Below are 12412 nucleotides of genomic sequence, written 5' to 3'. Positions count from 1 at the left end.
TGCAAAGGTCGCATTCCCATCTCTGTGAGGCGTTTCCCTAGGAATGTGTGCAAGCCCTTCCCTTGGAATTCTAATTATTATATACCAGGTTTGACCGCGGGTTCTGTGTCACAAGAAAGGCCTCCTGAGTCCCCTCTCTTGAACAGCCCCCCAGTGATGTGGCAGAGCAATGGCATTTTCAGGGAGAGGACACAAACCAAAACACACAAAGCCAGGAGTACCTCTCACTTCTATAGTGGCGTTGGCTACAGGAGAGTTGGAAAACACAAACACACACAAGTATTCCCCCGACTCTTCTGCTCTGGCCTTCAGGATCCTGCAGACAGGGAGAGAACAGGTGTAAGAGCCTGGCAGCACCGTGCTGGCAGCAGAACTTATTCCCCCCACCCCAGACTCGGATCTTTTCTCTAGATTTCACACCGTTAACTCAATTAACCCCTGCTAATTGTGCCCTGCAGCTCATTTGGTGCAAGCCCTCCTCAGGTCAGTGGCCTAAGCAGGCAGGCACGACCCCCTCTGAGCCCAGCCTAAGGCAGAGCTCTTGTCCCAATCCCTCCCTCCCTTTACCAAAAGGCTTCTGTGGCTTTCTTTTATTACTATTAATTTTTTAAACCCCTAAGCAAACAGCACACAGCTGAACAGCAACCCTGCAATAAAACCATTTAATTAACACATGGAAACTGCTTAGACACATGGAAAAAGCTGCTCAGTTCAACACAATCCTCCCAGTGTTTACAGCACTTACTTTCCAGAGTTGCTGGTGAAGGTTTAAAGTCACTTACAGAGTTAATGCCTCTTTCAGATAAGCAACTCCCCAAGTCCATTCAGGGCTTTAATAGTTAAATAATCACACTTTGACCACTGCTTTTTTTTTAAATCAGTCAATGCTTAGAAGTGGGGGGAAGTCAGTAAGACACTGAATTCTTTCAGTTCCACACAGGCTGCTTTGCAAAGTGTGACACTACAACAGTGGCACTGGGGTATTATTACCATCAATCTTTAAAGAAGGGTAAACTGATACAGCTGCAAAGTTTTCAAGACAGACAAGTCTGTTTAGCCAACAATTGCCTTCCAGCAGGAGCAGCTACATCGAGTCTGAAGGGGAATTAGGAAAGATACAATCAATTTCCAATGTTGTGTGAAGCAGGATTTCTAAGGGAAGTAGTTTCACCTCCAAGTTCTGTAGCTTCCTGGATGGTGAACACTGAGCTTCCAAAGTACCAACTACATCTCACAGCAAACCAACACATCAATGACTGAAAACCCAAGAACCTGGAAGTTTGTCAGGGAAATAAATAGAAAGCAAAAGATGAACCAAACACGTGGAGAGATGGTGGAGTTGGATAGCCTCTTTTAACCACAGCCACGTTGACACTGCTGGCCTGGATCCTCACTGAGAGAATCTGGTGTTTCTGATTTAAAAAGTAACCAAACCAAGGCAGAAGTTAACCAGCAGATCAAGGGCAAGAACAGAACGCCACAGAAAGCCTGGAACCCCAAGGTGCAGCAAAGCAGCTTAGAAGTGATCAGGAAATCAAGATCTGTCTTGCAAATGTAAATCTACTGATTTCTCCAGCTGTCCCTGGGATTTCAGTGTGCTCCTACAACCCCTCCATGCCCCGGGAACACAGTGGCTGTCTCACTCTAGCCAGCTTTGCTACGTTCTTATCCAGGAAGTTAAAACTGAAGCCAAGCTTAATCCTCCCCCTGCAGAGGAATTTGGAAGGGAAAAATGGCTTGGAACATATTCCAGGGAAGTCAGCCTCAATCCTTAGAAGTTTCCTGGATAACAAGGTGCAGTTTTCAGTAACCCTGACACAAAGTGCCTTTGGCACCACTCGAACTGGTGCTTTTGGACCAAACTGCTCATCAAGTTAATTGCCAGATAAGAAAGCAGAGCCTTTAAAACTCAAGGCCAGTGTTAAACACTGCACTGAGGAAGTAACAGGATGTAATCATGGCAGTGAGACGAATTTTTAAACTGCAAGATTAAACAGGTGATGCAAAGCGAGCTAAAGAGGAAAATAAAGGGGAAAAAACATCTTTGCCAAAATTAAACCCAACTTCTGGGGTTAAAAAATAAACTTGGGGGTGAAAGGCTGCTTTGCTAAGGCAATGAAAACCTTGAACATTTCTTAATCCCGTGTCAGGGAACTACATTAGGGTGGGTAAAGAGCCACCCCGGACACAGCAAACAGGCAGCTGAGTTATTTAGTTGAGACACCAAGTTCCCAGCAGTGGTTGAAACATTCCTTAGGGGCTCTTCTTCATCTTGGCCTAACACTGAACTGAGAGCTGTATTTGCTGCCCATGTTGGCAGCAAGGGAAGAAAATGGATGGAAAGAAGAAAATAGGAAAGAAAATCACACTCTCAGGACAGATCTCTGAGGGCATCGCTGAGGGAGCTCCATGTGCTCTCAGCAAAGTCCCTTCCCAGGAATGTGGAAGCCCTCCAAGGATTTGTGCTCTGTGCAAGCTCCAGTGAAACAAGGGAGGTGGCTGTGCAGGGTCTGCTCCCCTCAGCCTCGGGTGGAAGGGACAGAGCCAGGGAACAGGTCAGTGCTGAGGATGCACGGACAGTCCAGAGGCACAAGTGACATGGTTTAGTCAAGCTGTGGGGATGTGTCCTAGCAGTGGTCTGACAACCTTCACTAACAACTCTGAGATCTCCCTCTCTCACCCTCCAAGGCCAGGAGATGACTAAACCAGCCCACCTCAGCAGTGATTCGTGTGCTGCCCCTCCCAGCCCCTCCCAGACACGCACAGGATCCATCTCCATGTAGGGATGAGCCGGACACAGACCACACACAGGGGAAGAAGACTGCCCTGTGTCTGTGCCCACATCTACACACCATGTGTGCCCCCGAGAGGACCTAAATGAGTTCAGATTGCAAGATCCAGGGCTTTAGATACCCTGGAACCCAACGCCTCCTGCTCCAAAGCTGCCAGGTCTGCCAGCCTGGCATTCTCCAGCCGGAACAGGAAGGTTATTCCCAAGGGACTCACTTGTATTCTGTAGTGTTGGAGAGTTTCCTAGTGCCTGGAATCTCCTCCCCGTTCTTCACCCAGTAGCTGGCGGAGAGGGGGCTGGGGCTGGTGGTGAGGTTGCACTGCAACGTGACGGCCACCCCGGACACGTGGAGCACCACATCCTCACTGGCGTTGATCCGGGGCTCTGAAACGAGGGGACAGCTCATAGCAACTCACCTTCCCCTGCCACTGCCACGCTACTCTAAAATCCACAGGGGAGTCGGGATGGGAAAGAGACTACACAGGGAATGTCACTGCACTAGTTGGGAGACATCGAGAAAGCCACAATAAACAGCTGACCACTAGTGAAGGCAACACCTTAGGGATCAGCACTCCTGGATGGAAAGAAGAGAGTTATTTAGAGGGTTTGTTTTAATATTCACATCGCTACAGGTTTCTAGGTGACACCATCAATGATTTTTTGCACATTACTGACCATAACATGGGAGAACATGTGTCCTGTCAGTGTACATGAGACCAGTTTGTCCTCCAGAACCTTCTTTCCAGCTGTTTGATTCCTCTACTTCGAGGTTTAAACCAAACCCATTTTCTGTACAGAACAGCCCTCAGACTTCTGAATAATATTTCGTGATTTCCCCCTGCAAACAGACCGAAGTCTACCTATGGAAAATATCCTGTGCACACAAGAGATTTCAAACAGCCCAACTTCCCTGGTGCCTGAAACGAGGACAACACCCAGCGTGGGTAAGGCTGGAGCCTGGTGAGGAGTGGCTGAAATCAGCCCTTACCCAGCACGTTAGAGTTGGACCTATTTTGTTTCTAAAGTAACCTTAAATGTAAACATTAATGAAGGGGGGAAAAAAAGGAGCCTCAGTGCATAAACAGACCCCAGGAGTTACTCTGCTGGGAATGGAACCCAGGCTGTTCCACTTCACTATCTTAACCTGGTAACAGCAAATTCACTTCTTTATTTTTTTAGGGGAAAGCCTTTCAAAAGTGTTCAAATTAGTATGAGGGCACTGTCCTTACATTTGATAGCCACATGTGCTTAAAATCATGCAGATGGCTCTCACTCACTAACAAACACAGCTGGTGAATTTTTGGCACAGTCAGAGACAAGTTTCTTCCCAAACTTGGGAAAAAAGACCTTTCTACAGAAGGTCTAATGGCTCACATCTGGTTTCAAGCTTTCTGTAAAAAAAACACCTGACACAGGATGGCAGAGCTTAAAAGAAATTGAGAATTCTTGCTGTTGGTCTTCAAAAAATACTTAATTTAATAGTGGTTCTGGTTTCAGCTTGGACTAAAGGCCAAGACTATGGGCCTCTGCTGTTCAGTGCTGCTGTGCCCTCAGCCTTGGATTTACTGGGGTAAATTTACTTGGATTTACTTTAAAGGGTGAAATGGATTCCCAAGAGATGGCTGCTGCCAGCTGCTCATTTCTCTAACCACGGCTGGCAGCACCAACCCCTCTGGCTGCAGGAGCTGCCTCTCCCCGCTCCGGGCAGGAGGTGAGGCAGGAGGTGAGGCAGCGGGTCAGTAACCAACACCTTTGTGATTTTTGCAAGTCAAAGCAGTTTGAATCCTGTAAACTCTGCTATGCCTCATGGTAACCATTTGGAGGGTAAGTTTAGTCATATCCATGTAGTCTTTTGGCTGCTCAACCGCAGAGCACTTGGAATGCAAGTTATGAAACAGAACGAGGGGGATGGAAAATACCGGTTGTGTCAGAAACATCGCAGTTCCCAACACAGACACTCCTCTGTCCTGGAATTACTGCCCAGACAGGCAGGGAGAAAAAATATCTACCTACCAATAACCTGATGGAGCACTCCAGCCCTGCACATCCCTTCTCCAGCTGGTTGGATGTTTTTGAGGAGTCCCCCTTTCCACAGCTATTTAAACCCAGGGCTGTTATCTACCTGCAGAAGCACTAGCAGGTACTACAGTAACAGAGGGGGTTTGACTTTTCTCACAGACATTTTGCTCTTATCACACATTTCTAACTGTGTTTCTGCCTCCTTTCTCCCACGCAGGGGATTTCATCCTTGCAAGGATCTCTCTGGGTCCTGCAGTACAAAGCTGTTGTGTTACAGCCGTATTTATTACTGGACTGCCCTGAGTGCTTTTCCATCCCCAACACAAAGCTCATTTGCATTCCCAGAAAAATACAGAGCTATGGAAATATGGTTAGCAATGTGTTTGAAACAGTAATTCAGTGTCTGACTTGCAACTTTTTAAATTTTAGTTTAGGAAAATGAAAGGCAAATGGAGTTTCATATTTATCTTTACCTGAATTTATGGTACTTTGTTTATGAAAAAAAAAAAGCTATCAGCAGTCCCAAGCCTGATTTCATTCCAGGAGACAAACTGCAACTGGAATACTGCTGGGACAGTGACACCCAGGAGGATGTTCACCTACCAGAGTCACTTTTTACACATGACTTCAACTGCCCATTTTATGTAGGACCAGCTTTCAAAGTTAAAACCCAAGCAAACCAACTAAAAAAAAAAGCCCAATAAGTGAAATCCATGTTCCAGTTTAGGAATGAGACAGAAGGCAGATGGGAGTTCTTGGGATCTCTTCCAAGGACAGGGGTGGAGGTTGTGCTCCTTGAGACACTGCACCTTCCCTTTCAGCAGTGCTGGGGTCAAATAGGGCAGCAGTAACATGGCCACGATTAACTGGAAATTCCAACTGCTTAGTGAGACAATTCCCACTCCAAAGGCAAACTGTGTTCAGACACACAACAGAGCAGCTGAGACAATTGGGGCAGGCTCAGATAAGATGGTCTCCCGGTCTCCAACCTCCTTGGAAAACCTCTCCTGCCTCATCTCCGTTTCCAGGCAGGAGCTGGATGTCCACGGCGTCTTTCCCAAGCAGGAGCAGGTCAGATCTCTTATCATACACAACATTACAGAGTAAAAGCATTAAAGTAGTTGTTTCAACGTTTACCCCACCACAGAAAGCAGAATTATCCCAGGCACAAGGCACTTGGCAAGGAAGTCACCACACGCATTCCTGAATTAGTAACACCAGATGCAACACGGAGTTAACTGGGGAGGAAGAGGAGGGTTAAGCTCCAGTCCTCGGAGCAGGTTAGTACCAATGGCCTGAGAGAGGGAAAACCCACTTGGCATAAGGAAAACTCACAGCAACTCATTCCCAAGGGTTGGCTTTGCATATGAAAAGGATTTTCTGGCTCAGCAGGTCCCTCCAGCTGACTGCACACAGCCAGGGGAGCTCAGGACCTGCCACTCTCCAGAGACCCCACAGGTCTGGACGGGGCAGGGGGGTTCCAGGAGACATCATTTCCTATAAGACAAATTTCTGGGCTTTGTCTCAAGGTAGTATCATTTCCTAAGATGACAGGCTCTTGCTGCTGTAGGTCATGCAAGCAATCCGAGTCCTTTGGGACCTCAAAGGACCAGGGAGGAATCAAGGATTCATTAGGATTGAAAGCTGAGCAGGTTCGAGCTTGAACCACCCAATGCCACTTAAATTTTTTAAGTCAATCCACATCATTGGGTTCACCATCTGTTTTTCCACGTGTATCAATGCTGTTTCCATTTTCCAGGGGGAAGGTCTCTGATTCAGCAGTGCTGACTGCAGCACTATGGTTTAGGGAGAGTTTGGGGTTAGGTCTTTCTTAAGGTATTCAAATACATAACTGAGGCATAATTACAGATTTGACATTTTTGTACCCAGACAAAACTCCAGGTGGTGCATAATGGGTTTATTTATGCACAAAGGACAAGAACAAGACAACAACTTTGCTCTGCTCTTTTGTCACCTTAGGACACTGGGTATTAATGCAAAAAGTGAGTTCTCCTACACCTCTAACATGGTAGATTTAATCCCCTCTACCTACAACTCCTTAGACATTTCCTTCACTATTAGCAAAGGCAAGAGTTTAACATCTTGCCCAAAACAGAACTGGGTTCTTCTCTGCTGACTCTGACAGTATCGATTCCCAAACTCCTCCGGGATGGCTTTAAAAGCCAACTGAAGGCAGGAAAGCCTTGTAACAACGAAGAACAAAAAGCAATTCTGGGCCAACCATTGTCCCTGCTCTTGAGAGGGTGTTCCCCCCTCTCCTTTCACAGGCTGGATTAGGAATAGCTGCATCACTTCAGTGCTGCTGCATCAGAGAACTCATTAGGAACATGCCACTGTTCAGGAAGGAAAAGAAACACCACAACTTCATGGAAAAATCTAAACATTAAAGGTGCCATGTAACTGAAAGGGAAGGATTTATACAGAAGTATATATGCAACCAAAACACGCAAGAAGGCATTCAGAGGAATTCCAAGAGAACAGAAGAAATCAAAACAAAATGGTTAGACCTGGGAAGAACACGGAAATCAAATATAAAGGCACTCGTGGAGAAGCCAGGGAGGCTGGAAACCTTCTACAAAACTAAAAGGGGTAGGGAAGAAACACAAATCCAACACCGGGCTCGTGTTCACACGAAAGCTCTAAAACAGATCCACAGATTTTCCCCAAGTGCTTTGATCCTAAGGAGAAGAGACACGGATGGCACACAAGGTCAGCGCTACAGGTGGAGGAGCGGTCTGGGGGTCAGCACAAGAGGACAGGCAGGCAGAGGGTTGGGGATAACGGGATGGGGGTCACTAGACTGCCTCTAGGTACTACAGTGCCACTACGGTGGGTGCCAGACTCACTCTGCAGGACGCTTATAGTAGCCTGGGCTCGAATCCACGTTATGGAGGGATTTTGCCTCAAGTCATTCCTCCTGGGATCGTTGCTGGCCCTGCACTCGTAAGTCCCAGAGTCTTCCAAGGTAAGGCGGGTTATTCTCAGCACACTCACCCCATTGGCCCCGTAGGCAGTGTTAATGGTGACACGGCGCTTCCGAGCGCCATCCCACAGCTGTTTGAAAGACTCAGCCCGGTTGACTTCAGCATACCACCACTGGATCTCTGGAGTGGGGTTCCCAACCACATCACAGTACAGTTCAAAGGCGTCCCCCGTGAGCTTAGTTTCTGACATGGGCGACTTGACAAACCCAGCTAGAGGGAGGGGCAGCAGAAACGCAGTGACAGAGCAGCAGAAAACAAGAGATCTTATACACAACAAAGCAATGAGGTGCAGAAAACAGAGTTAGAGAAGACATCTACAGTAACACAGCTTTCATAGAGAACCACACGTGGAGCACTCGTGGATGGAGGGCCACGGCCACTGCAGGGCACTCCTGCCCTGAGTTATGGTGGCCACTCCAGAGGGTCTGTCCATGCCAGCGGTACCTGCACACCAGCCAGGAGGGATCTCCAGGCAGACCGATGGACAGCCAGGCCCTTTTGAGTTGTGTGGACCTTGTAGTTGGCCATGGTTAAGTGTTCATGACCAGGATGTCTGTTCTCCGAAGAGGTTTCTTTATCAGACCTATCTACAAGGGCAGAAGGGGTAAAACCCTAAGCTGTGAGCTCTGCTCTGACCTCCTCTTCCATCTATTTAGGACTTCTGAGGCAGGGAATTCCCCAAGATACAAGTGACCTATTTTCCTGAAGTAGCTGGATCACCCCAGCACCAGGAGAGTCACAACCTTCTAAGAGAAAGAGAAATTCAGTGGTATAAACACACAGGAGCCCAAAGATTGTTTTGTCAGAGAACAGACAGCACCAAGGGTACTTCAACATCCCACAGAACTCTGAGAAGAGATGCCGTGCTGACATTTGTGCTCAGGCCAAAATATCCTCATTATGGCATGAAATCCTTCAATACTTACCAGCTTCAGAGCCGAGTTAAGAGCACAGACATCCTAAATTGTCCTTCAATCCTATTTTCAAAGATATCTATTGAGAACAGTGTTGCCTTAAAGCCAGTCCCTTCCCCCACCAGGCCCCTCCTGAAACTAAAAGATTAGAACACAGCTGGCCAGACACAGATTATGCAGCAAAACCTGTCATTGCTGTGCTCCCCTTCTCCACTTCCCATGGGTGAGAGGAGTTACAGGGCCACACAGCTGGTAAAAGTCTCCTCAAATTCACAGCTTGTTTTCAGGAAGGGGATTGAGAGACAAGTCAATGGATTGTAGAAAACCAAAAGGTGGATTTGGAGCCTTAGGAAAATTCATAGTGTAAAAAAGGGCATCTCCCACCCGTCCATCGTTTGACCCACTAATAAGACAGTGAAAGAAAGAGCTATGTGTGGACAGACAATCACACAGGAAATCTGAACTACAGATGCATCTCTAAAGAACCATTTGAGCATGAAATCAAGACCAAAAGGCTCTAGAGCACACAGAGAATTGCTCCTTGCTGCCACAGTCCTGCCTGAAGAGCAACTGTGCTGCAGCTGCACGTGACAGCTACAAGAACACAGAAAGAAAATATATGAACCTCAGAAACTGCTTCCATTACCAACTCATTTGTTCAAGGATTCTCCAGCCTCGTACCCCAGGACTAGAGGAGCTCAGAAAACCTGCAGCAAACAGTCCATGGCTGCAGGGAGGCAGGACAGGCCAGGGCACTCCACGTGCCCTCCTCCCCAGCAGCCACAACCTGCCCTGGGCCAACCTGCTGTCCCCGGGGTGGACACGGATCCCACAGTTCTCCTGCTGCTCTGAGCTAGCACAGGACACCATGGCACGATCCTGCTCCTCTGGGCTGTGCCCATTCCAGGGGATGCTGAACCAGGAACACTCTGTATTCCCACCGAGGTGTAAATCACAGCCAGGCTGGCTGCACCTCCACGTGCTCTGCACACACCCCAGGCTGGAGCAGCAGCACGAGGCACAGCCTGGCTCCTTCCCCCTGCTCCTGGAGTTCTCCCACACATCACAGCTTCCTTCCCTCCCTTCCACCCTAACACTGAACTGCCACTCTCAGCCAGTGGCTCAGGGAAGCAAAGCCCCTTCTCCAGGTTCCCATTTCCACTGCTGCCCGAAGGGGATGAACTGCCCTGCCCAAAACCTCCCTGCAGGCGAAGGCAGAGCTGCAATTCACTCCTACTTCTCCAGCTGTCCTGGCTCCTAAGGAACCATTCCTGGAGAAAGACTTCTTGCCCAGCCTTTGTGGCAGGGCTGAGGGGGGTAATTATGTGTTTTCTGTATATTTTAGAAAACACATGAGCTGCTCTGCTGCTGGTGCTCCACGACAGACACCTGTGGGACAGGAGAGCGCTGTAACTCCTCTTACTAAAGGGAGTATCTGTAATTTGAATAAAAAGCTATCAAAAGCTTTAGGGTTTGATTCTGATTCACTAAGATGTTATTACAACTTTTGCACAAAGCCTAAAAATAATTTTAAAATATTAAATTGGACAACTGTATCAAAAGGTCACTTTAGCAAATATTCTCTGGGTTTAAAACTTAAAACCCCACATTTCCATCCGTTTCAGATCCTCTTGCAAAAAAACTACATCTCAGATGATGACAAATTCCCACACAACACCACCTTTATCTGAGTACCTGTGTCATCAGCGCAGGTAATACCACAATGATGCAAATTAAAAACACAGATTGGATTTGGTGTCTCTCCCCACCCCACCAAGAGACAAAAAATCCAGATAAAAATGCTCTTTAAAAAGCTATTTTGGGTTAGAATAAAATCTTGGAAGGACAAACAGCCTCGATATATAAATTAAAAGAAACTTTAAATTACAAAGGACAGTCTGGGGTTAATGTTTTGCACTTTCACTCATTCACAAACAGCAAAGGCAGCACATCAAACAGAATCAGTGAGTTGAGGTGATGCTTCCAGCTACACTCCAGCTGCCAGAGGGCCACTGCCCAGTAAGATATCCAGCCAGAAGCTGCAAAAAGAGCTGAAATCTGCCAGTACCATGCAGACATGTTAAAAAAAATTAACAAAGGGGAAAAAAAGGCTAATTATTACAGAGAATGCTCCCTGCAGCACAACAGGAGCCTGGAAACTGAGGTCCTCCTGCTTTTTGTGAGTTGCCAGTGATTTCCATAATTGTTCAGAAGCAAACAGAATGTCAGAAATGACACTGTACAGATTGCACTGCTTACATAAGAGGTTTCAGAGCCCAGCACTTCCCTTACTTGGTCTTCTCCAGGCACAGCGTTCCCTCTTTGCCACTGCCCCGTTCTGCACAATTCTGGAGACAGCAGCATCAAAACACAAAGAAGCATCACAATACAAACACACCAAGGGGCCAAGGGTTGGCTGAAGGGATGACACTGTATCTGTTTAACACTAAGAACCTGCCCTTATTTGTGTTTAGAGCTGATTCCTCGTGCAGTGTCAAGTGCAGGACCCAGGGGGTGCTGGAATCTCTGTGAGCTCCCGGGCACCAGCCCCGCACACAACAGAACTGAGCTCAGCCAGGGCAGGGCAGGGCAACCATCCCAAGACCCCACCTCAGGATCATCCAGACCCACGGGAAGGAGCACAACAGCCCCAATCTGAAGCGATTCTTTAGAGTCAAGCAGAGAGGGAACAAGCACCTTCGAGCACTCCCCAAGCAAAGATCGTTGTGAGGTTTGGGTACTGTCGATCTGCACATGTTGACAGCTGTATTTATTTCATTACAGCCGCAAACGAGTTACTCTGTTCCACAGCAGAAGAAAAAGGGAGGTGTTTGAGGGGGAGGGTTGTTCAGGTTTTGGATGTTTTGAAAGCTAACTGCTGTCAAGCACAAAGGAAAGGGAAAACCTACTGTTAAATCTCCCTCCCTCACCAGGTCTTTACAAGTCTTCTTGATATACCAGAATGCCAGAAAAACAATGCAGAAGCTATTCAAGAAAACTATGATGTTTCCAACCAATTTATTTGGGGTTTTTGTTTGTTGTTTGTTTTTGTTTTATTTATGGTTTTCTGCCTGAAGTGGTAACAGTTTAAAGTAATTTCTGAAGAGGTTTGTTTATTGCAGATTTGATCTCATCCCCCAATTGTGTGGATAAAGATGAGAAAGATTAATGCTCTAAAACTAGAAAAATATTAGTCTGCACATAGAATTCCATTGAAATCCAGTGGCTCTCCATATTTGCAGACTCTCTGTTAAAATTTATGTCGTAGTGAAAGACCACTAAATCCAGATTAAGAAAAAACCATGATCTTGAGAGCTAAACAATTATTGTAAAATCTGTCAGCAGTGACCTACCAGTCTCAGAATATACAAAAAGCAGTACCTGACAATCATCCTCGAGTTGCACAAATGATTGTGCTATTGATTCAAATATCCCTTTTTTACTCAAATTTAATCAAGATGCACTGGGTTGCAAAGGAATCAATGCCAACAGCAGTGGAGAGTGCAAGGGGAATATTTATTGCCCCAAGTTACAGTCTGGCCTAAAGAAAGGGGTTTGAAACATAAAGCCACATCGTGCCTGAGGAAAACATAAGTGAGAGGTGACAAGAGCAAATGTTAAACCAGGCTCAAAGACAGAGACAACCAGGCTTAAATGAAATTTTAGGTATTACAAAAGCCCTA

General features: G+C 46.8%; 1 protein-coding gene across 4 annotated transcripts in view; it reads right to left on the bottom strand.

Annotated features, from left to right (window-relative positions):
* The window catches only part of NPTN (neuroplastin), a 46061-nt gene that overhangs the window by 16273 nt on the left and 17376 nt on the right, over positions 1-12412 (bottom strand). For 3 of the 4 annotated variants that reach the window (XM_050309086.1, XM_050309088.1, XM_050309089.1), the window contains exons 2-4: positions 7678-8025; positions 3007-3175; positions 222-316 (exon numbers count right to left, since the gene is read on the bottom strand). In XM_050309086.1, coding sequence (XP_050165043.1) covers positions 222-316; positions 3007-3175; positions 7678-8025 — 612 coding nt within the window. The remainder of the gene's footprint in view (positions 1-221; positions 317-3006; positions 3176-7677; positions 8026-12412) is intronic. The other variant, XM_050309090.1, reaches the window with a different exon arrangement.

Source organism: Myiozetetes cayanensis, unplaced genomic scaffold, assembly GCF_022539395.1.
Source record: "Myiozetetes cayanensis isolate MyiCay16 unplaced genomic scaffold, myiCay2020 scf14, whole genome shotgun sequence".
Classification (NCBI taxonomy): domain Eukaryota; kingdom Metazoa; phylum Chordata; class Aves; order Passeriformes; family Tyrannidae; genus Myiozetetes; species Myiozetetes cayanensis.
The sequence above is the reverse complement of the archived record's forward strand: the minus strand, read 5'-3'. Positions and strand labels throughout refer to the sequence as shown.